Consider the following 24034-nt stretch of genomic DNA (forward strand, 5'->3'; position numbering starts at 1 on the left):
AAACCTCTTCTTCGCGACACCTTCTCTCAACTCACTTCCTCCCCGCACCCCCACGCCGCCTCCAGTCAGCCGCAATGAAACCGCAACGGAACCACAACAATGCTATCAGCTTGGCTGGGAGGGGCGACTGGAACAGTCAGAAAGAGCGAATGAAGGTTAGAGGTCAGGGGTCGAGGGCGCTTTAGAGTCACCCGGGCTGCAGTGGGAGGAGCTGCGGGCTCGGGGGAGGCGGGGAGCTGGCAGTGGGGACGATGGCGGAGGCGCGCAGGGGCGGCGCGCTGGGCTGGGCACTGGCGGCGAGGGGGTTACGCGCCTCGGCTGGGCCCGGCTCAGCGGAGGAAGGCTGAGATCCTTCGCTGGGGCCCTGCAGCGAGCCGGGTCGACCCCGTGCCACGCCCCGCCCATCCCGCCCCGCTGAGGGCGCGCCCGGGCGAGGCGGGGCCCGGAGGAAAAGGCGCCACGGTGCTGTAGCGTCCGCTAGCATCGCTGGAGAGAGACGGTGCGCCCCCTGGACCTCAGCCCACAAGCGCCGAGGTGCCCCTCCCTTTGGCCACCTCTCGCTTGCCCCTTGCTACGAGCCAAGGCTGGCGCCCCACCCGGAGATGGGCAGACGTGTGGATGGCGTGGCTCCTAGCGCCGCCAGATCGCAGGAGCCCGGCGGCGGGGCGCTGCGCTGAGGCTCCCGCTCCGCGCAGCCCGGGAAGCCTGCAGGTGTCCTTGGCCGCCCAGCCACCTCCCGGGAGATTCCTTCGCCGGTGCCCAGAGCCCCGCTCCCCCGAGCGGCCCCGCCCCCCGGGCTCGGCGCAGCGCAGGACGCCCCGTCTGAGGCCCCTCCGCCCCAGCGCGGCCCTCGCCGTGCTGCGCCCAGCCCAGCGCTGTTCCCAGCCGCCGCCAAGCCGCGGACGCAAGACCAGAGGCTCCCTCCTGCGGGCACGCTTGTTTTCCTGCCGCGGCCTCGCCCTGCGCAGCCCCCGCCCGCCAGATCGCCGCGCTCCGCTCAGCCCCGCCCGCCACCCATGCCCTGCGCTGGATTTATGAATGGGGGGAAGAGGCCACATGCCGCCACCGCCGCCTCGTGTTGACCGCACGGAGCCTGGGCCAGCGGAGCTCCGGCTGCCGTGAGAGCGTCGGCCCGGCCCCGGCAGCCGCTCGGAGGACTTGTTGCTGTTGCGCCGCCGCCGCCGCCGCGGGGAAGCCGGCTGCTCCCGGGGCTCGGCGGGGTCAGGAAGCCGGAGGGTGGCCCTTGTGAGTGTGAACGCCCTCGCGCCCCCGCCCCTCGCAGAGCGCCTGGACTGTGCGCTTCCTGGTCTTTTTTTGGGGGGGGAGGGGGCGTGTCCCGGGCCGGAGCGTCTGAGTGTCCAGTCCTAGCGGGGGAGCGTGTGTGTGTGCTAACCCTGCCTTCCCCGGCCCCTCGCAGTGGTCCTCGGCTCTCCTTTCCCCCTCTTGCCTCCCTCCCCGGCGCTGACGGCCCAAACCCTAACCACCTGTGCACCGGAGAAACCCAACTCCTGCTCCGCGCCCCGGGGGGAGGCAGGGACAAGGCCACACCGCAGAGGGGCCACCGCTGCCTCCTGCCTCCTCGTCTCCTCCCCCTCTCCCGTCTGACGCTGCCTCCTTGGGAAGGGTGTTTGGAGGGCAGCGGCCGCCCCAAGCCGAAGCCCCGCAGCGCTTCTTATGATCAGCTCGGTGTGTGTCTCCTCCTACCGCGGGCGCAAGTCTGGGAACAAGCCTCCGTCCAAAACATGTCTGAAGGAGGAGATGGCCAAGGGCGAGGCGTCGGAGAAGATCATCATCAACGTGGGCGGCACGCGACATGAGACCTACCGCAGCACCCTGCGCACCCTACCGGGCACCCGCCTCGCCTGGCTGGCGGATCCCGACGGCGGGGGCCGGCCAGAGTCGGATGGCGGAGGCGCGGGCAGCAGCGGCAGCAGTGGCGGCGGCGGCGGCGGCGGTGGGGGCTGCGAGTTCTTCTTCGACCGGCACCCGGGCGTCTTTGCCTACGTGCTCAACTACTACCGCACAGGCAAGCTGCACTGCCCCGCCGACGTGTGCGGGCCGCTCTTCGAGGAGGAGCTCACCTTCTGGGGCATCGACGAAACTGACGTGGAGCCTTGCTGCTGGATGACCTACCGGCAGCACCGCGACGCCGAGGAGGCACTGGACATCTTCGAGAGCCCGGACGGAGGCGGTGGTGGCGCAGGGCCGGGCGATGAGGCTGGCGACGATGAGCGGGAGCTGGCCCTGCAGCGCCTGGGGCCCCATGACGGAGGCGCAGGCCCTGGCGCAGGGTCCGGGGGCTGCCGCGGCTGGCAACCCCGCATGTGGGCGCTCTTTGAGGATCCCTACTCCTCCAGAGCGGCCAGGGTGAGTGGCAGGACACTGGGTCTCCTTTGGGGTCTGCAACGGGGTGCATGCAGGTAGTGGGGTAGGGGCAGGGAGGACTCAGACCAGACAGATTTACCTTTCCACCAATTCCCTCTCAATTCCCCCTGTCTTTCATGGGCCCCCAGGGGAATCACACCCCACACACGCTTCCCTGCAGGCCTCATCAGAAGATTGCACACACTTGATTTAACTCTTCAGACCTAATCCCAGTTGCCTACTTTGCTGCATCCCCTCCCAGGGAGTGGGGTGCCCTTAGCTGAGCTTTTCCACTCCTTTTTCTGCACAGGCCACCTGTCTTCATTTACCCCCCATTCTTCCACAGGGCCAGAGTCCTGGAGAGGTGAAATTAGGCCTTCTGCTGGGGTCAGGCAAGGTTTAGGGGAAGAAAATGAGAGTGTGTTAAGTGCCTGTGTTAAGCGCCTACTCTGACAGGCTCTTGCCTGAGCTACTTCCATATGGGCCATCTCATTTAAATCCTCCCAGTAGCTTAGTGTGCTAGGAACTAGGAGTTTTAGAGAAGGAGACACTGGCTTCGGCTTCTCATAACAGCCGGGACCAGAATACAGGCTTGTCGTCCAGGTTTGGGAGAGGCCTTTTTCAGAGCGATAAGTCAAGATCCTGACCCATGCCAAGCCCCTAAGGCTTCCTGGACACCTGGGATGTCCTCGCCTCAGCTGGGGTGAGGGGAGAGTTAGGCAGGAGAGGCCTAACGTCTGGGCCCTGCAGGCTCCCATAGCCGGTGTGGCTGCCTGGTGATGAGCCCAGATTTGTTGCTGCTGCTTTTCTTTCTTCTGCAGCACAGCTTGGCTTCCCAGAAAGCCCTAGTTCAGGGTACTGTTTGAAATGGGTGTATGGGGTGGGTGGGTGGCTTAGGTTGATTCAGGCAAGATCTAGTGCCTTCCCACCACCCCCTCCCCAAGTCAATTCAGTTTCCCCGAACCCCCTTAGGTGGAAGTGGGTAGTTGGGGAGACATACTTGGGAAGCTAGAAAAATCCCTGAAGGATGGATTTAGATTCTTTTAAAAAAGAGAACCCTAGGGGCTGGTGTCCAATCTCATAGCTGGCAGCCTGAAACCTGGCTGGGGTCTGCCTGGGAGGCAGGAAAGAACAACATCAGGTGTTGGGTCTGGGGACCGCCTCCTGCTGTGGAAGCTGGTCCTATCACCTCTGGCATCCCAAGTTGTCATATTAATGAGTCTCAGAGCCCTGCCCCTCTCCGTAGCACCTCCTGTGCTGGGCCTCAACCTGGTCTTGGAAGGAAAACTTCCACTCCCTCCTCCCCCCAGGGGAGGGCAGGAGATTGGGAGATAGTGCTGCAGGCCGGGGCCAGGCTAGACCAGGGCAGGGAGGAGGAGTGAGATTTAGCTTGATAGAGATGGGGACAGACGGCAAGTCAGGAAGGCAGGAATGAGATGAGGTGGCTGGGGGGACTAGGCCCTATTTCTGAGCATTCTGGGATTTCTGGGGCACATACCACCCTCTCAGGTTCTACCCTCTTGGATTCCAAGGTGCATACCATCAGTGAGTTTATTTTCTTCTCAACTAATTGAAGAGTTGAGGGGCTAGGGGGCTCTGAGTAAGCTCAGAGCCTGGTGGGCCCCTTGAAGTCCTCCAGGAGCCCAAGATCCTTTGCCCTTTTGGTGTGGAGTCACATCAGCCAGGGCATTCCGGCTGAGGTCGGAAGTTTGGGGCTGGACATGTTGATCCTTCCCATTGAAGCGATGCAGAAACCAGAGATGTTCAGTGTCTTGTCAGAGACACTGAACTATTATAATAGCAGAGCCAGCAAACCACCCCTAGTTTCCAGCCTTCTGGTTGTTGAGACTGCTGTGCACAGCTGTATGGGCTCTGGTGGCAGTCATGTCACCAGGAGGACTTACCCCTGCTAGGGAGCACAGGTGAAGGCAAACCTTCGGTTGTTTCTGGGACACAAACAAAAATACATAATTTAAAAAAATTAATAACAACTGCTATTTATTGAGCACTCCATGCAGGTACTTTGCATTAATCTCTAATCCTCTCAATAAATTTACAGCCAAGATATTATCCCTATTTAATAGATTGAGGCTGTGAGAGGGTAAACAACTTGCCTGAGATCACACAGCCAGATAGTGATGGGCTGTTAATCAAAGACAGGGCTCCCCACTTCCAAGCCCCTGCTCTTCCCATTACAATATGTTCCATCCGCTAAAGGAGGCTGTTTTCTAAGTGGACAGGTGGCTCCTTTCTTAGTCTAGCCTGGGAGGTGTTCTGAGGATCGGTGCCTCCTGTGGATGACATCAGAAAACCCAGGGGCAGACAGTGACATCAGAAGCAACACTGTCTTACCGCTCCAGGCCTAAGGGTTTGAGATGCAGGGGTTCTGGGGCGGTGCCCTTTCCACTCTGTCCCCTGGTTGTGTGCATACCTTCCCTGGGAGGGACATGCAGTGCTGTGGGCTTGAGGCCCTCACTGAGGGCCAATAGGGCGGAGGAGCAGCACTCTGCCCCAGGTGTCTCTTCACACAGCATCTGGTTTGAGTAGTGCGTTACGACAGGAGCAAACCAGATACAAATGGAAAGTGAACTGAGCTGACTGTGGGAGCCTGTTGCCTAGCTACCAGCCTGGCCCGGGGAGCCTTTTAGTTCAGGCAAGGGGTGCTCACCCCTGTTCCCTTCATTGTGGCCGGGCCCCCTGGGCGGTCATGCTGTGGTTTCATTTCTGTGGCCTGACCTGGGAGCTGGTCCTGTCCCCACCTGCCCACTGTCCTCAGTCCCAGGTAAGGTGAGGGCTGAGCAATAGCCAAGGTGGCTTCTCAGACTAAGGGGGACCATTGGTGGTTTTGGCAGCATCCAGAGCTCTAGAATCAGGCCTTCCTCCTTTTCTGAGGGCGGACCAGAGGCCTGATGAATGAGACCCCAGGACACTCCCGTTCCTCACCCCCACCCTTCTGCAGAGGTTGCAGGGGCTGGGCTGGCTTTAGCTCAGTTGTCAGCCCTCATAAGGATGATAGTCCTGCTTTGGCTAAATCAGTAGCTGGACTGAGTTTTCCCACGATGTTTCCTTCTAAGTAGAGGATGCAACACACAGGATCCCCACTGCCCCAAGAAGGCAGCTGGAGCTGGGTTTTCACATTGATGAAGCATCTGTTATGTGTCAGGTGTGACAACATCTCTGCTTTCTTCTAATATCTCATCTGGCCCACGTGAGGCAGGGATTATTAACCCCAGTTTACAGAGTAGGAAACAGGCCCGGAGGGGCTTGCTCAAGGTCACGCTGGGAGACCACGCTGGTGGGAGAACTCGGATCCAAAGCCAGGTCTCTCGAGTCCACGTCTGTACTTGTACCACTGCCTCAGCCGCCTCCTGTGGCTTCTGCCTGGAGAAGGCTTTTGACGTGGGAGGGCTCAGAGGGGGCCCCTCTGCTCTCTTCCTGTCCCTTCCCTTACTTCTCCCTTCAAATTACAGCTCCTGTCTCCTCACTCCCCAGAATTGCTTACATCTGAGCCTGCTCTCTCTCTCTTTTTTTTTTTTTGCTCACTGTCAGACTTTCGTAGGACAAAAAGAAAGACTACATGTCCCCTGGTCCCTGCAGAGGAATGAAACCAAGGTTTTCTAGGCAGAAAATGCAGAGGTCAGTTCCCTCTTTCTTCTGAAGGTCCCCGGCTTCTCAGCCCAGGAGCTGCCTGGGACCAGCTGGTCGGTGGACATGACAGGCTTCAGAATGAGGGCAGGACTCTGGTCCTGCACCACCTGGGCTAGGGAGAGCCAGGAAGCCGAGCCCAGGTGCTTGGTGCCCTGCCTTCCCCAGCCCCCCAGGAGGGCAGTGCCAGCATGCCCCAGAGCAGCCCCTCCACTTCCTCAGGAAGCCAGAGGGGTGTCAGGCCAAGGGCAGAGGGTGTCCTCTCACCCTGCCTGCCCTGAGGCTCCTCTCTTTCCTCCTGGGTTTTGTGTTTTCCTCTCTGGATCTAACAGACCAACATTTGCCTTTGAGCATCTTGTCCCTGAATGATGAGGTGTTCGTTTGTCACCTTTTGGGGTTGGGTGTAAAGTGGGTAGGGGCTAATATAAACTTGGACTGTTTTGGAGAGTTGGAGGAAGAGCAGGTAGGAACAGTCAGGCAGCTGGGCTTTGGGAATGAGGAACGTTCCCCCCAGGCCCCTCACTTCTGCCCTGACAGTGTCAGCCTAGGATGCTGGGCACCAGGGCACTCGTGCCAGCCTTGTTCCTGGGCAGCCCACCTGCCACAACCTCTGCCCACCTTCCTGCTGGGTTTTTTTTTAGCCTGGGTGATGGATACCTGATCCCTGACAGGGGTCCCCATCAGGCTGTTGACTTGGTCCACTCTGGAGAACCACAGAGTCTGAGAGCCCAGGTACCTGACAGTGTGCCTGGGCACACCTTTGTCACCTGTAGCCCCAGTTAGTGGGGCTGACCATCTCGCCTCATGACAGGCCCCCCAGGACCAGGAGAGGGAGCGGGCAGTCATCTTGGCTCCAATCACTCAGAAAACATTTACTGAGCACTTACTACATGCTAGACACCGCCTGGGCTCTATAAATATTACAAAGACAAGTCAGAGGTGCTGCCTATTCTTGAAGAGAGCCAGGTCAGGAACAGTAGGTGGCAGCTGGGGGGAAATCAAGTGACAAGAGAAAGGAGTGGTAAACAAGAGACATCAGGAGAGGTGCCACAGTAGTCTTAAAAAATAAAATTCATTGGGAGATAAGAGGAGGAAGCGGTAAGTCTCACCTCTATGCAGTACGGGGTGGGGGGCGTGGTGTGCAAGGAAGCTTCTACGAGGAAATAGAAGGTAAGCTGGGTAGGGCCTGCAGGAGAATGACTTAGCTCCCTTCAGTAATTTTTAGGAGGCAGGTTATAAATAAATAAATTTTCGTTGTGGGTAGTGCTTACCCATGCAGAGTTAGGGAAGACGGGAACTTCCTGGCCAGGGGACCAGCCAGAGCAGAGATGGGACACAGATGGGCAATATTTGGCTGGATAAGTTTTGGCCAGTGATCTTGGGCTGGACTGAATTCCTTCTGGGACTGGGACTCATTGGCTTTAGGCAGCCCAGTGGCCCCAAAAGGCCCCAAGTGCTGGCTTGGGAGGGTGTGGGATTAGGTGGAGGCTGGCTCTGGACCTTGGAGCCAGAGGGTCCTGGCTCAGGATGGGAGTGCCCAGGGTCAGGTTCTGCTCCTAGGGGAGACTAGAGGGAAGAGAAGTGGGGTTCCCTTGGCTGGGACCTGGGCCTCATAGTGCAGGCCCATGCCCAGGGACAGCTCCGAGGTGCCCTGCCTGGCAGACTCCCTCTCCTTTCCTGCTCCTTAGCCCCCAGGGCTGCCCACTCCCTTTCCAGCACTGCCTGGGCACTAGGATCTTGCTTCCCCGGAAGGCTCGGCTCCTCATCTCAGTCCTACAGATCTTCCCCTGCAAATATCTTTGGCTGTGTTCTCAAATTTCTCTTCTCCTACACTTCATCCTTAATATAGGTTTTTGGGCATGAATCTTCTTGTGTTTATCTGTCCATCTGTCTCCTTGGCCCTTCCTCCTTGGACTCCCCTGCCCCCGCTGGTTGTATTCAGTTTCTAATGATTGGTGTCTGTCACCTCCCAACCACCCCCCAGCCCAGCCTGTGCCAGATTCCTGAAACACTCGAGGCGCCGGGCTGAGTTTTACAAATATAATTTCTTTTAATCCTCAAAACAACCCCATAGGATAAGTACTACTCTCATCCCTTCACCACCTCAAGCTGTAGCCTCAGGGCCTTTGCATTGCTGGTACCTCTGCCTTTTGAGTTCTCCTGGATCTTCATATAACTCACCCTTTCAGTCTCTACTTAGATGTCACCTTGGCATTGAGACCTCGCCTGACCACTCTATTTGAATGAGCTCTCCCATGCTGACACGCCTTACCCCTTTTCTCTTTATTTTTCTCTCTAACACTTAAACCATTTGACAGTCTATATATTTTACTTTTTTATGTGTTGGTAGGCTCTCCATTAGAATGTAAGGTCTAAGGGGCAGAGGTGTTTGTTTTGTTTCCTGTTGTTCCCCAGCAGCCAGAACAGTGTCTGGCACAGAGTAGGTGTTCAACGTTCCATTTTATGAACAGAGATCCTAATAAGGCTCAGAGAGGTTAAGAAACTTGCCCAAGGTCTCTCAGGCAGTAAGTAGCAGAGCCCGACTTGTACCCAGAACTGTGTGACTTTACATTTCCACTAAGATAGTCCTAGGATGAGCTTGGTGAAGGAGGCGGGTCTCAGGGCTGGCCCATTAGCTGAAACACCTGGGTCTCTGGAGACGGTACAGCCCACAGGATACAGCCAGCCAGCGGGAGAGGCCCAAGGGGAGCAGGAAGCTTGAAGGAGCAGCACTTTCCTGCACAGAGGCTAAGGCACCTCCTGTCCAGGGTCATGAGGCCCTCCTGCACCCTCCCAGCTGGCAGGAGAAGGGCTGCTGCCGGCCCAGCCAGTTCACATGAGCAGTTTTCTGCATGGGCGGTTGTGTCTTTCAGCAGAACCCATGCCCTGTGTGTTCAGGCAATGGAAAGAACTGACAGCTTCTGTTATGGGAACTAGGGCAAGTCACCTCTCTCCAGGCCTCAGTTTCTCCATTTGTAAAACAGCAGAAAGTGAATTGAATTGTGTGACCTTTTGAGTTCCTTTCGCTTCTAAAATGCAAGGATTTTGTGACCAGATCCGACTTGCCTGCAGAAGCTACACGCAGGGTCCTGGAGGCTCCCCCCCGCCCCCCTGCCCCCACCTCTGTCACCATTTATTGAGCACTTACTGTGTGCCAGGCACTTGCCATGTGGAAGCTCATTTAATCCCACAGTAAAACTACTAGATGGGCGCTAATACTTGTCCTCACTTTATAGAGAGGAAACATACACAAAGTGCACCCTTTATCTATTGAGTGGCAGGGCCAGGTAGGGGAACCCAGGCCGTCTGACCCTAGGGCTCCTTAGCTGTCTTTTGCCCTCCATCTTGGCTCCCCTGAGGCCAACAGTCCTGTTCGGTGGGGGCCAACGGTAAGGAGGCTGTGATGTGCACTGCCAGCTGTGCAGGATGACCGGTGGGGGCCGAACAGGAGGCTCCTGCATGCGAGGCCTTGACTTCTAACCAGGGTAGTGATGCTGTAGCTGCTGCCTCCTCCCTGGGCCCTTTTTTTGTCCTGGGAAGCCCCCCCAGTCAAGAGAGTGTGAGAAAGAAAGCAGTGTTCCTGCCGTGAGAGGGGAAGCCTGTGAAAGGCCTTCATTGCAAGCAGGACCGCCACTTAGAAAATAATTCCATTTGGAGAACAACGTAAAGGAGAAGGAGTAACTGGGGCCCTGCAGGGGACCTGCAACCTCGGGAGCCTCCTGGGGCATGTGCCAGAGGCCAGGTCCCTGCCTCTATCACAGCTCGGCCTCAGCTCTGCCTGTCTCTTCGGGGGACGAGGGCTGCCTGGGGCTTGCCTGGCACCTGCTGCCAGCCCGGGAGAGGTCGCAGGGAAAACCAAGGCCCCACCAAGGTTTCATCGAGGAGGAGCAGGTCGTCCCCACTCCTTTGGTTAGAGGGCCAAGTGGGAAAAAAGAGCTCTGAGCTGGGAGTCAGGAGACCTGGCCTCAGTTGGATCCTTAGCGAGGCTTTCGCCCTCTTTTGTGCCCCTGAGAAATGGACACACGTGGCTGTCCTGCACCTGCCCGCATCTTCTTGAGAGGGTAGAGGTGAGGGGCAGAAGTAAATAATGAGACCAGGACAGTTTTTTTTATTTATTTTTTATTGGGGAACAGTGTGTTTTTCCAGGACCCATCAACTCCAAATCAAGTAGTTTCAATCTAATTGTGGAGGGCGCTACTCAGTGGCCCATGTGGGGCTGGAACTGGCAACCTTGGTGTTATGAGCACTGCACTCTAACCACCTGAGCTAACTGGCCGCCCCCGCTCCTTTTTTGAGACTGGGACAGTTGTTTGTTTAAAAGGAAAAAAAGCAAAAGTGAGTGAACACTGCAGGAATTCAAGGGGTTGCTCTCTAATGAAGGAGCGATGCTCTGTACCCACTGGGTCTGCCGCAGAAGGACCAGAAGGACCCATGGGGTGGCAGGTGATGAAGGCACCAAGGCAGGCTCCTTGGCCCTGTGGGTGAGAGCAGCCCAGATCATACGGCCCTCCTTCCCTGTCCCCCTCTCTGTGCTCTCTGCTCAGCCCCTTGGCGGCTCTTCCTGAACTTGTTTTTCCAAGTCACTAATTAACTTCATGCTCAGTTCCCAGGTGGGCCAACTCGCCTGACTAACTTTTCCTTGGAGAGAGCAAGCTCCTACTTCCCGTGCTTCCTGGCAGAGCTGGGACGTGCTGTCCCCACCCCTTACCCACAACCCCCTCTGCTTCTGGGGGCAGGGGAGGCACCATGACTCTGGGTTCCCAGCATCACTGCAGTCACTGGACAGGTGCCTTCACCAGCTCATCTCTGGATGGCCAAGGAGAAACCATAGGCTGGTGCCATTTGCCTCGTGCCCACATCAGCCTGTATTGCCATGACAGCCCATTTCTCGGGAAGAAAAATGAGGCCAGAAAAGGAACTTGAAATTTACCTTCATGGGGAGAAGCAGGCAGGAGAAGTTCCAGGCGAAGTCAAGTGGGGGAAGTGTGTCTGCTCTGCTACCCCTCTTCTCCTTCTGTGTTCCATCTGATCAACCTGTCCATGTTTAAGGGTAAATAAGATAAGTCTTAGTGTGTGATGGGTGTCTGTCCTAAGCCATAGGGTGGAATAGCAGTCATCAGGGAGCTGGCTGGTAACAGTATTGACAATTCAGGGAAGGCTTTCCTGGGCCTGTGAATTGTCCCTGCCCTGGAGGTGGTGAAAACTGGTGTGAAGAGAAGGCACAGCCTCTGAAGTTAAGCAGTGCTGAGTTCAAGTCTGTTTCCACCCCCTCCAGGCTGTGTGACCTTAGGCAAGTATATAACCTCTCTAATGCTCAGTTCCTCCCTTATAAAATGGGACGATGAGGCCTACCTTCTAGGATCACTGGGAGGACTGACGGTGATAACCCATCCAGAGTGCCCAACTGTGCCAGGCACAGAATAGGCAGCTGAAGAATGTTCTTTCCCAAAGTTCCCTCCCCAGACTTGCTCCTGCTCTAGAAGCCCTGGAGGTGCTGCTTGCTTGCTTCGTTTTCCCAGATCCCCCTGTATTCTCCACTGGTGTTTTGTGGTACTAAGAACAAGGTGTGCCCCTCCCCTCCCAGTGCAGACTCCCAGGCAGGAAAGCATCTCTGAGAAGCATCACTAGATGGGCAATGCCATGGCCAGGTGGGAATTGGGATGGGGGCAGGCACGGAGATTGCCAAGTGGTCGTAGGGCCATGGTCCTCTCTCACCCACCTATTTAGACTCAGCCCTCTGCTCAGGGAGGAAGCCCACCCCACCCACCAAGCAAGGCAGGCAACAGCACGGTGTGTGGACCCCCCGCAGCGGGTACTTTGACAGTGGTGAATGGCATCGCATGAATAACAGATGAAGTATCCATAATTGGTGTAATTACACATGCATTTCATTTCCATTCATAATGACTGGACACTTAAACCCAGCCGGTCCTCTCCTGAGCGCCACTGTCATCATTCTAGCCAAGATTTCAGCAGTTGTCTGGACTGGCTGCTGCCACGTTCTGATCCGAATGGGTGCAGTTTATTTTTCTTGAGAGCTCAGTGTCCCAGGAAATGTCCGTTCTTGGGAAGGGGAGGGGTGGTAGTTCTGGGCAGACCACCCTGTCTCCTGCTGTGGGGTGTGCCGTCTTGCTTCAGGCACTTTTCACTGTCTGGGCGGTTGGCTGGGACATCCTAAGGTAAGAGGCCAGAAAGAGGGGCTGGGACTTGGGGCTTGAGGAGGGGGTGCATGGCTGGAGCGTAACAGGCTGAACTGGCAGAAAGAGGCCCAGGGCCGTTCCCTCCAGCTCCCTGCCTTGGGGCATACCCCCTAATGCAGTGGACCTCAAAATTTAATGCGCATCAGAACTACCTGGAAAGTTTGTTAAAACGGATGGCTGGGCCCTCCCCCCAGCATTTCTCATTCAGTAGGTTTAGGTGGGGCTCAGGAGTCTGCCTTTCTAGCTAGTTCCCAGGTGATGCTATGCTGCTGGTCCAGGACCTCACTTTGAGGAACACTGCCTTAAAGCGTAGCTACTCCAAGCTTGGCCTGTGGACAAGCAGCCGGACCTGTGAGCTTGTTAGAAATGCAGAATCCCAGGTCCTGCCATTGACCTCCTAAATCACAATGGAATTTTAACAAGAGTCCCCAATGATTTATATACCCATGACAGCTTGAGAAGCCTTAAAGCACTACTGGGTTAGAGATGGGCAGAGTTAGACAGGAAGCAGGGCTGGGCAGCCGTTGTTAAGTGCACCATGACAAGAGATTGGAAACTACTGCCTTAAAGCACCTAAGGAGATGGGTAAAGACCCTGTGGGGAGGGAATTCCAGCCCCTGACTGTATATTTTAATTTTACCTGTCACCATTAAACTGACTGCCTGGTGACCCATGTCCCCACCCTCTGCAAGTAGAGGTCCCTGTTCCTGCGGGCCCACCCATCTGTCTGACAGCTGCCCCCACTCTCCACCCCACCCACAGGTGGTGGCCTTTGCCTCTCTCTTCTTCATCCTGGTGTCCATCACCACTTTCTGTCTGGAGACCCATGAGGCCTTCAACATCGATCGGAACGTGACGGAGATCCACCGAGTAGGGAACACCACCAGCGTGCGCTTCCGGCGGGAGGTGGAGACGGAGCCCATCCTGACCTACATCGAGGGTGTCTGTGTGCTGTGGTTCACACTGGAGTTCCTGGTGCGTATCGTGTGCTGCCCGGACACGTTGGACTTCGTCAAGAACCTGCTCAACATCATCGACTTCGTGGCCATCCTGCCCTTCTACCTGGAGGTCGGGCTGAGTGGCCTGTCATCCAAGGCAGCCCGTGACGTGCTGGGCTTCCTGCGCGTGGTCCGCTTTGTGCGCATCCTGCGCATCTTCAAGCTCACGCGCCACTTCGTGGGGCTGCGCGTGCTGGGCCACACCCTGCGCGCCAGCACCAACGAGTTCCTGCTGCTCATCATCTTCCTGGCTCTGGGCGTGCTTATCTTCGCCACCATGATCTACTACGCTGAGCGCATTGGTGCCAGGCCCTCCGACCCACGGGGCAATGACCACACCGACTTCAAGAACATCCCCATTGGCTTCTGGTGGGCCGTGGTCACCATGACGACGCTGGGCTACGGGGACATGTATCCCAAGACGTGGTCAGGCATGCTGGTGGGGGCGCTGTGTGCGCTGGCCGGCGTGCTCACCATCGCCATGCCGGTGCCTGTCATTGTCAACAACTTTGGCATGTACTACTCCCTGGCGATGGCCAAGCAGAAGCTGCCCAAGAAACGAAAGAAGCACGTGCCGCGGCCGCCCCAGCTCGAGTCGCCCATGTACTGCAAGTCCGAGGAGACATCGCCCCGGGATAGCACCTACAGTGATACCAGCCCCCATGCCCAGGAAGAGGCTATGGTGGAGAGGAAACGGGCAGGTGAGGCTGGGGGTTGGGAATTTGGGATTGTGCTTTATTGCCCTGGGCTTCCCAAGTGTAACATGGGCCTTTATGAGAACAAAGTATAGAAGCCAAATCTCTCTATCTTTTGATTCTCTGATAGATTCCTGAACGTCAGGGCCTGGGACTGAGTATCTCACTGAACTTAGGCTATGAATGGCAGTACATGAGGCTGTAAATTAGAAGCCTGGGCTTCTAATCCCTTCTTGGCCACTCCGCTGTGTCTCCCAAGGCCAGTCTGTCACCCTCTGTCGGCATAGATTTCTCACCTGTAAAATTGGAGTGATACTAATATTCTATCCTCCAGACTTTGATGAGACCCAAACACATTTGATATGAAAGCCCTATGACAAGTTAAAACCACTTTACAAATATCAGGTGCTGTCATTAGATGGAGAGCAGGGCAGCTGTTCTTCCAAGGTGCATCAACTCATGAATCATTTCTTTCCAAACGTCCGAGTCTGCTGTCTTTTGGCCTAATAAATGTGATAACATAACAACAGTGGGAGGCTGCCTTCTATTCAGCACAGCTAGTTTGAGCCCTGGGCTCGGGGTTTAATACGGAATGGAAGGGAACCAAGAGGTGGTGACCCAGACAGTGCTGGGAAAGGGAAGGGTGGCAGCAACTTGTGTCTGTGTCCTGGAAGGGAGGGCCTGAGGGTCTGAACCTTGTTCTTAAGGATGGGAAAGGGCACCCCAGGAAAGCTTGCCTACACCTGAGTCAGGAGACGGGAAATGAACCCTTGGCAATGTGGATTTAGGTTGGAGAGTATGAACCTAACTATTGGGTACGGGATGGGCTCCTGAGGGAAGTATAAGATTCCTAGTATGGGGGTGCTGTTGGGTGCCAGACCAGGACACTAAGGTAGCAGCTCCTGCCTAGGCTCTGGGGCAAAGTGGGACTTGTTCTCCATGGGAGGTACCTGACGAGACATGCACCTCTGGCCTGTGGGTGGGTGCCTGTCATACATACTGGAGCCACTCATTGCGTGGGGTCCTTCAGGGGCCTGGGTCTGCCAAAGACCTTGACAGAACAGCACCCATCAGGCTCCCCTCCTGCCCCACCGAAGTGGTACTTGCTTCCCCAATCCCTGAACGTAAATCTCCTAGCCAGTACACCAGGGAATTTCACCTGTACCCCATGGTCCATTCAGGGCTCAGAGGGAAACCTAACATCAAAGTGTGAGTCCCTAGGCTGGCTTCTCAGGGCACACTTACCTATGGCTCTGTAAGCCATGCCTTAGTCTGTTTGGCCAGCCTTCACTGCTTGACCACGGTAAGGGCATACTGGCCAACGCCGAGGCCACTGCCTTCAGACTGAGTGACCCCCTTCTCCACTTCCAAGGGCCCAGCTTCAGCTGGGGTGCTTCCTGCTGGAGCAGGGGCTTGGGACTAAGCGCCCACAGCAGGAAGCCCCAGGAGCAGAGGACTCTGAATACTTTGGGTGCTTGACTCCAGCTTGGATGCCTGGTGAAGGTGAATAGCTGCCCTCCGGTGGTCCGGTCAGACAGTCATGGAAGCTACTCTACTGCTGTAACCCCAGCAGTGCCGCCCCTCACCCCAATAAGCCAGGCATTCTCTGAGGGAATGGACTCATCAAGTGTCAGCCTGGCCTAGACCCAAGGAAGAAGCAGAGTTGGCCCCTTGCCTGAGGCTGATCTCACAGGGCAGCCTTCAGCAGACTTGGGGAGTCCATGCTTAGGGCATCTGTGGCCTCATCTCCCAGGAAAGACTGCAGGCCAAGGCGGGGAGAGGGAAGCCAGCATCCTGCCCCCAGGACCAGACCCCCTCCCTGGCTCAGGCGACATTCCCCCTCCTTGGGAAGAGGACTCTCTAGATCTTGGATCTGAGAGACCCCAGGCCTCCTCATGAGGAAGGCCTGCGCGCCCTCACGCAGCCTCCTTTTTGTCTGACCCCTTTAGATTCCAAACAGAACGGCGATGCCAATGCAGTGCTGTCAGACGAGGAGGAGGGAGCTGGCCTGACCCAGCCCCTGGCCGCCACCCCGACCCTTGAGGAGCGCAGGGCCCTGCGACGCTCAGGCACCCGAGACAGAAACAAGAAGGCAGCTGCCTGCTTCCTGCTCAGCGCTGGGGACTATGCCTGTGCTGATGGTAGTGTCCGGAAAGGTATGGCTCCCCAGGCCGGGCAGGTGGGGAGCCCACGTGGAGCTGAGTTTCCCCAGTGTCCCCCACAAACCTTGAGGTCTCCTCCTCCCCTGAGGCATGGCCACCACCTCCTCTGCCTTGGATGCGCCCCCACATTTAGGATGGGTACCCTGATCTCGCAGGCCTTGGATTTTTTCTAGAAAGGCCTGCATGCATCCCCCAAAGGTACACAGACCCCACCCACCCATGCCCCCTGCCACCTAGGTGCCACAGGGAAGGTAAGTTCTGAGGGTGAGGGGACACAGGACCAGGGTCCCTGTCCCTCCCCTCCATTTTGTCACCTCTTCCTCTGGTTCCTGTTATGACCTTCAGGCCTGGCTCCCCAGGGTCACTGCCTGCCTTTCCCTCAGCCTCCCTTAAACACAACTGAGGTTTCTCCAAGTAAGTGTCCCCAGCAGATGCCAGCAACATTAAGGAGTCAGGGTAAAAATGGGGTGCTGGTATGAGATCTTCAGAGAACCTGGCACAGGACCACCTCCTCCATCCTGCTGGGGGTCCTAGAGCCCAGAAGGGGCTGACCCAGCTTTGCAAAACCCTGGGATGTGACTTGAGTAGAGCCAGAGGGTGACCAGAGGGTGGGGTGGGCAGGGAGAGCGGGTCCCCTCTGAGGTGTGTTCTGAAGGATTTGGAGTGGGCAAGCGGGCAAGCGGGCAGCCGGTTGCTTCCTGTCAGCCCCGTTAGCAGGCCAAGCCTACGCAGGCCAGGGCAGAAGTGGGCGGTGGTCCTGGCCTGAAAGGGAGGCAGGACTGATCCAGGATGGCTGGGAACCAGGGATCTCCAGACCAGGCGCTCCTTTTGCCCAGTTCCTGATCACTTTTTGTCTTTCTTTCCCTGTCTTGTGGCCTGACTTCCCTAAATACGCAGCCTAGTTCCACGATTAATCCTGACTCCTCCCCAAACAAAGCTCTGCCTTGGTCCTCAGGCCACTTCTTAACCAGCCCCCTTTCAGCCCAGTACCCCGTGCTACTTCCCATTGTTCCCAAACCCCAGACCAACACTGGGTTGAGCGAGGCAGGGGCCATGGCTATGGCCGGAATAGCCTAGGATGCCTCTGTCCCCCCAAGGATGTCCTCTGGCCTGCCCAGCCCATGCAGCCTTCAGAGCCACCTACCTAGGCCCTTTCCCTGGCCCGCTCAGCTCCACTGTTCCCATGGGATCCCCAGGGCCCCCTGACCCTAACCAGGCCCTGGGAGGTGTGTGTCAGCTTTGCTGGGCATGTTCCTGTTTGGTAATAGAAGCAGGAGCTATGATCTGGCAACTGGAAGGAGATGGCCCAGAGACCCCAGCTAAAGTGTTGCGGATAGATGTGCTCAGACTGCTGCGCCCTTCCCTGTGTCCCTCTGGTTCACCCCTGGCCTCTGCATGTCCCTATCCTTGGGCTCGGGAAGTGTCTACCCCTTCTGTCCCCCAGCCCAAACATGCAGTGGCTTCCACTATGTCCTAGTTCTGACCCAGAGCAGGCTACGTGGATGACTCAGAATGTGGGGCGGAGGGGACCCCACCCTTCGTGGAGGACTTGAGTGCTCCTGCTTTCAGCCCAGCATTATGAGGGGTTCAGTGGAAGTAGTGGAGTGGAGGAAGCTGTGAGGGTGCACATCAGAGGAGGGACCATGACGTGTGGGGAGCAGGTGACACCTGGGGAAGGGGTTGCACGTGTGTGTGCATGGGGCCTGCGTCCCACCACTATCTCTCTCTGGGTGCCTGTGGGGCCCGGCTGCTCTATTTTCAAGATGCCTCCACACTGCTTCTTGGCAACAAGCGTGTAGCTCAGCCAATTAGAGTGACCTTCGAGAGGGAACAGGTGGGTTGCCGGGAAACAGGCCCTGCTAAGCTAGCATGACAGTTAGCCTCGCCAAACTCCCAGTGTGCACTCGGCAACTTTTCCCCATGCCAGGCTGTGCTGTACTTCTCTACTCTTGGGCTGCATTTAGGACCAGGAGTGAGTGGGCCCAGGTTTCCTCCAGCCACTGGCACAGACCCCGTTGTTAGGCTGTAGGCTGTAGCTGCTTAGGTGTCAGTGAACTCCCTGGGAAGAAGGTGGCAGGTGCTAACTGGGGCTTCTTAGGGTCAAGAAAGGAGGCTGCGGGGGTTTGTTGGGGGAACTTACCTGGGAATAGGGACAATGCAAAGATCAGCTGGGTGTGGGGCCCTGGAGTCCATCCTCAGGAGCCCAGGTGACCCAGAGACCAGGGAGCCTTTCCCAGGTGGGCCAGACCCCTCTACCCAGCCCAGGCCACCTGCCCTACAGGGTTCCCTGGAACGTGGCTGCCATGGAACTGCTCAGGCGAGGAGCAGGCCCTGCTGACCCCTGTGCCTTTTCTTCACCAAGGCTGTGCAAGGTCCCGGAGTCTAAACAACATAGCTGGAGCGGCTGGAACCAGCCTGGGGCTCTCTCCACGGGCATCGCGATACAGCTCTCCCTACCCTCCGAGGAAGCTCCTGCTCCCCCTCACCAGCCCCCCGCCCAGAAAGTCAGCCCCATAGCTGCACCCTCGGCTCTCTTGCCTCTGGGCACCCGAGACGCACAAGCAGGGCCAGGCACACTCATGCCCACCAGCCCCCATTCCTCCTGCAGCCTGAGGGAGCCAGGCGGGATGCAGGCGAATTCAGGCCCCTGAGCCTCTCCGCACCACCCAGCTCCCCAAAATGCTCAGGTCTGGGGCCTGAGAGCAGCGGGAGATTACTCTCAGGGTCCCCCATCCTGAGCTGGAGGTGCCGGCATTCCCAGGACCCCTGTCTCTGGGCCCTGCCCCCCCCCACTAGGGTCCTATCTTAATTACAGCAAATGCATTTTCATTCCTCGTGGCCTTCCACCAGTAACCAAACAGCCTGCAACCGAATGTCTCTGTCTGTCTGTCTGTCCATCCCACACCCAGACCAGCAAGGAAAATAAGGCTGTCCTGTGGGGCAGCCCTGCTGGTGTCTAGGAGGCTTGTCTCCTCAGGGGAGCTGTGCTGCCTGGGGTTGCTCTGGCCTGGGGTGCAAGTGGGGGTCCCTACAGTCTGAGCCCCAGGATTTTCTTTCTGGGTACAGGGATGTCCTCCTTTCCGGGGTGACACCCAGCCGCTGAGCCCAGCACCCCATCTGCGCCCCGAGCCTCAGCACCTCTTGCCGCGCTGCTTCCTCTGCTTCCACAACAGCTTCTCTTCCCTCTCCGGCTCCCTCACACTGAGCCCAGCCTCTGAGTCACCTGCCGCTCCTACCCAGCCTCTGCGCTCCGCGTTGCTGCCAGAGCTGGAGACTCATCTAATTTCTATAATTAAGTGTATTCATTTACCTAACGAGCCTGAGAGCACAACAGGTTTGTGAGTCATTGTGTGAGCAGGGGTGCGCCCTGGGCAGGGGCAGCTGAGGGGAAGTGTGGGGACAGAGCCATCCTGCCCTCACCTGGTCTTGCACAGGCACCCTGCCACGCAGGCTCTCAGGGAGGGCCAAGCCACAAGTGGGCCCTCCCCCAGCAGTGCACAGCACAAGGCACTCCAGGCCCTCCTCAGTCCTGGGACCCAGGGACGCCGCAGCCGAGTCATTTCCTGTTTCACCTGATGGGAATGAGACCTGACAGCAGAGCCGTGCGCCTGGCAATTTTTAGAGTCAGATTATGCAACTTTGTAGAGAGAATGACTAAGTAAGCGCCATATCTGCTCTTTCCAGGGTGGGCAAAGAGAGGCATGCAAGACAGCGTTCGGGAGGAGGCTGGGAAGTCAGGGGGCCACCCCAGCAAGTGAACTGGGCAGAAAGGTCAGACCATTTCATGGGGTGCCCAGAAAATCCCCATTTCAGTGCCTTCTTCAGCCTTAGATGGTCCCTTCCAGAAAGGTCTGTTCCTGGGGGATGCTGGGATAGCAGCCCTCCTGTGGTCTCCAGGGTCTGCGTCCCACTGTCTCTTAGAATGGAGTGTCCTCCTAAGAGTTGAGAAGATACAGGGGTGTCCATGTGACCTCCCTTCAGAAGGGGACAGGCCCCTTTAAGGGACAGGAACAGAAAAGCCCTGTGGAGCAGGATGGAGATGCCAGGCACCCTCTCCCCTCACAACCGAGTGAGAGCCCAGCTGCTCCTTCATGAGGACAGTTGCAGCTCTGCCTCCACAGGGCTTCCTGGCACCGGGGTCCTGGCTCTGACTGGGACGCGGTGAGCGAGGTGTCCAGTTTAGCACGGGCACCGCAGCTGTTTTCTCCTCTGACTTGTCTCTCTGGTTCACGGAACCGAGGCAGTTATTTCTGTGGCAGCCCTCACGTTGTCAGGAGCCCAAGTTTCCACGGCACCCACCGCCTCCTTCCCTCCCACAGGGATGGGCATGCTCAGGGCACCCCTATGGTGGGCACAGATGTCCCTGGGTGACATGATGCAGAAGTGCCAGGCTGGAGCCCCTAGTGCCTTGGGAGAAGGGCTCCCACACGTCCCTCCCTCCCAGTTCCCTGGCTTCTGTAGGACCTCACTAATGGGAGAGCTGAGTAGGCTGCCTGCCCTGCTACCTCTCAGGACCTCGGCCTTCCCAGCGCCCTAGGAAAGGGCAAAGCAAGTCCTGGAGCTTCCAGAGACCCATCATTCACTGAGTTCTGCCTAGGGAGGTGGCTGCAGGGGCCTCAGGCTCACCCAGGTCTTGGGCCTCCCTCCTCAGGGAAGGCTCCCCGTCCCATGTGAGCACAGTTTGCTTTACCTTGGATCTGGACCTGGACCTGGACCCATGACTTGGCTTCTAGAAGCCTTTCCTCTATTGCTGGGCCCAAGCCTCTCCTGGCAGAGCAGGAAAGCAGCCCAGTAGGAGTTGTTAACCTTACCTTCCAGTTTGGAGCAGGGCCACTCACAACCCTAGAGCCCTCAGGGCTCCTGAGAAGAGTGGCCGTGAGCTGGAACCAGAGGGAGGGAGCCTGGGCGGCATGCGCGTTGCAGGGTAGACTGCGTGCCGGACCGAAGGCTGGCACTGCCCTTCCACAGAGCTTCCTGAGAGAGCAGGGCCTCCTTTGCCCTGGCCAGAGTATCACCCTCCAAAAATTCTGCCCCCACAGCAGCCTCCCTGCCTGCCTAGCCTGTGCCTGCACTGGGGAGGTTCCCTTCCCAAGCCCTTGGCATCCCAGGCTGAGGTGGGATTCCCAGAAGATCTCATGGATGGGTTGGGTTTTTCAATATGATGGTATTTTCTGGCCTTCCCTCCTGAGAGGCACATTCATCCTTTCTGACCTTCCCCGTCAGCATTCACTCTGCAGCCACTGGGACTCGTTCCTGCCAGATTGGGGAAGGGGGGCTGGGCACGCCACGGCAGTACACTCAGGAGCCGTCTTCAGCCCTCTGGAGCAGAAGAGTCCCCAGGTGGTGGTGGCAGATGGAGCCATGCTGGGGGGAGCCCAACCTGGGCAGGCAGCAGCTTGGGTGACCTGTGGGTTACAGGCCAATCAGGAACTTCCCCCTCTGCCTCCATGCCAGGCCGCAGAGCCCTCTCCCCATTGCACTGGAGCTTTGAAGACTGAGAGCTAGTGGTTTCTGCAGCTCATTACCTGAGCAAATAGGGAGATGAGCTGTAACATCACCTTGTGAGTCACCTTGGCCCAGAGCTGGGTCGGCAGAGGGATGATGAAGGGGCTCACCCCATACCGTGACCCATCTGTGCTCCTCCTGGCTTCTTAGCCCTTGGTCCCCATGCCTTCCAGCTCTGCTCCTGGCCTACTCTCTAGCCCACAGCCTGTGGGTTGGCAGCTGCCTTCTTCTAACATCTCATTCTTTGTTTCTCCCTTTCTTTTGCTGAACTCCTTACCCCCCCAGAAGGCAATGTTGAGCCGAAAGCGTGCGTCCCAGTGTCTCACACCTGTGCTCTTTAAACACAGAGACCTGCCAAGACGCCCTCTCGTCCAACTATGCCCAGGCTGAAGTCCTCACCCTCTCTTAAAGCGGCACCAACGTGAGAGAGACAGGCAGACAGACAGAAATCCAGAGACTTAGGGAAACTCTGGAACCCAGGCAAGAATCACTGGGAAAGACTCAGCTATCCTTGTGTGCACAAGACTGATGGAAAACCTCCCGTGTGACCCTCGGGGCCCAGAGCCATCTGGGTCGGATGTTCTGTTGTAAATTGAAGAGATATATATGCACATATAGTATCTATATTCATACATACTATACTCTTGTGTGTAGTGCACGTGCTATTTTATTGGTGGTCTGTCTTCTTCGTTAGGCTATGTCTTCTCAAGCCCTTGCCCCTCCCACAAGTCCCCAATCCCTCCCCTTCATTAATTCCTTGTTTCTGCTGAACACGCGTGTGAAATGTCCCAGGAAAAGTGCACTTGGGAACTGCCAGTCCGGCTGGGTGGTCCAAGGCTAGACTCTCCCTGTTTGGGGTGTTTCTCCTGTGGGTCAGTGGCCTGTGGAAGGCCAGGTTGCCCCCCAGGGTCACTGCTCCACTAGCCCCCCCCCCAGCCCAGATTGGGGTTCTACCTCCTACCCCACGCCCTACTTGTGGGGGGACTTCCAGGGGCTTCTCTGCGGCTTCCTCCACTTCTCCCTTCACCTTACCTGTGTCCTTGACTGGGGAGGAGGGGGGTGTTTGTCCTTTTTTTTATTTTTGGTTTTTCTGTCTCCTTCGTCTGTTTGTTTTCAAAGATGCTGCTGGGCAGACGGGCAGGGAAGGGGTCTGTCTGCCCATCAGGCTCAGGGGTCTGAGAAGGGGAAGCCTCGGGCAAGCGGAGACCAGTTGCAATACTGTATTTCCTGGCTGGTGGCCAGAGGATGTGTGCAATAGCAGAGGCCAGGTGATCCCTTTGACCTTGGCCTCTGCCCCTCCCTCGGCCCTCCTCCCCACTTCCAGCCTGCCCTGCCCTTCCCTGATGTTGGTCAGCCCTTTTCTAAAGCTGCCCCCTCGTGTGTCTGAGGCAAGCCTAGGCTGGGGCCGTGTTGCCCTGTCTGCATGCCTTCGACGTCATGCTGTGCTCGACTGTCAATAAAGACGTCCTGCCGCTCCTGCTGTGTGAGTGACTGCTTCCGCCTCTCTTTTCTGACTCTGTGTCTGTGGGGACTTCCCTGGGCTTCCATCCCAACACCTGAGAAATGCAACACCCTCCTGACATCACCCTGCCCTCACCAGGAATCATCCATACAGCAGCCCAACCCTCACGCTTAGAGCTAGACTCCGACGCTCAGAGAGAAAAAGTGATTTGCCCCAGGTCACATAAAGAAGCCTAACCTGGGACCCCTGACTCCCAGGCAGTGTTCTGATCTCCACTGCTGCTGCCTGATTCCCCCCTGGCATCACATGGAAGAAAAGACTGTTGTTCGTTTTAAGGAAGTCCACTGTATTCCTATTCGTTTGTGCAGGGGGCCTCCCCTCCTCCTGAAATCTCACCATTTCTATGTGGGCCAGAGCCCTTGGGATGCCAAAGTCATTTCGATGACTGGATGGCTGACGAACTGAGGCCAACAAGGGACTGGTGGCACAACTGGGACCACTTAGGGCTGGGGAATGAATGCCTCCAGGGCCCAGAGAGGATGGGGTGTGGGAAGTGATGGTCAGATGTGGCCCCTCACTGTCGTTACCCTCCCCCCACACACACACACACTTACATAGGGACATACGCAGAGCTGGATTCATGGGCGTGGAGCCTGGGCGGTTGCTCAAAAGGGCCCCACATTTGACTTAATGCTCAGCTGTCACCATCTCGAAATGACTAATTATTGAAGAAGGGGCCCTGGGTTTTCATTTTGCCCTGGGCCCTGTGAATTATGTAGCCAGGTATGGGTGCGTGTTTGCTCTCTTTACTCTTGTCTTGTTCCAGGCATAATAGAGTGATAGGGCCCTCAGTTTGAAGTCTTGATCTGCCACTCACTAGCTGAGCCACTTGGGACACCTCACAGAACCTCAGTCTCCCTGTCTGTAGAAGGGGGATAATGGTAGTCCCTGTTTCAGAGACAGCAAGTGTAAAGACCTGGCCCAGTGACCTATGACATACAGT

General features: G+C 57.1%; 1 protein-coding gene across 3 annotated transcripts; it reads left to right on the plus strand.

Moving 5' to 3' along the window:
* Window positions 1–16: 16 nt before the first annotated feature.
* KCNC4 (potassium voltage-gated channel subfamily C member 4) lies at window positions 17–23056 on the plus strand. Of its 3 annotated transcripts, none has more exons than XM_019624196.1 (4): window positions 17–2367; window positions 12972–13908; window positions 15852–16058; window positions 18427–23056. In XM_019624196.1, the coding sequence occupies exons 1-4, from the start codon at window positions 1675–1677 to the stop codon at window positions 18579–18581; spliced, it is 1992 nt and encodes a 663-aa protein (XP_019479741.1). In that variant the 5' UTR covers window positions 17–1674; the 3' UTR covers window positions 18582–23056. The 3 variants fall into 3 exon arrangements, with proteins under 3 accessions (XP_019479741.1, XP_019479743.1, XP_019479742.1); XM_019624198.1 differs by having other exon boundaries at window positions 19–2367; window positions 21855–23056; XM_019624197.1 differs by having other exon boundaries at window positions 20–2367; window positions 21917–23056.
* The last annotated feature ends 978 nt before the right edge of the window (window positions 23057–24034 follow it).

This window comes from Hipposideros armiger, unplaced genomic scaffold (genome assembly GCF_001890085.2).
Source record: "Hipposideros armiger isolate ML-2016 unplaced genomic scaffold, ASM189008v1 scaffold_581, whole genome shotgun sequence".
Classification (NCBI taxonomy): domain Eukaryota; kingdom Metazoa; phylum Chordata; class Mammalia; order Chiroptera; family Hipposideridae; genus Hipposideros; species Hipposideros armiger.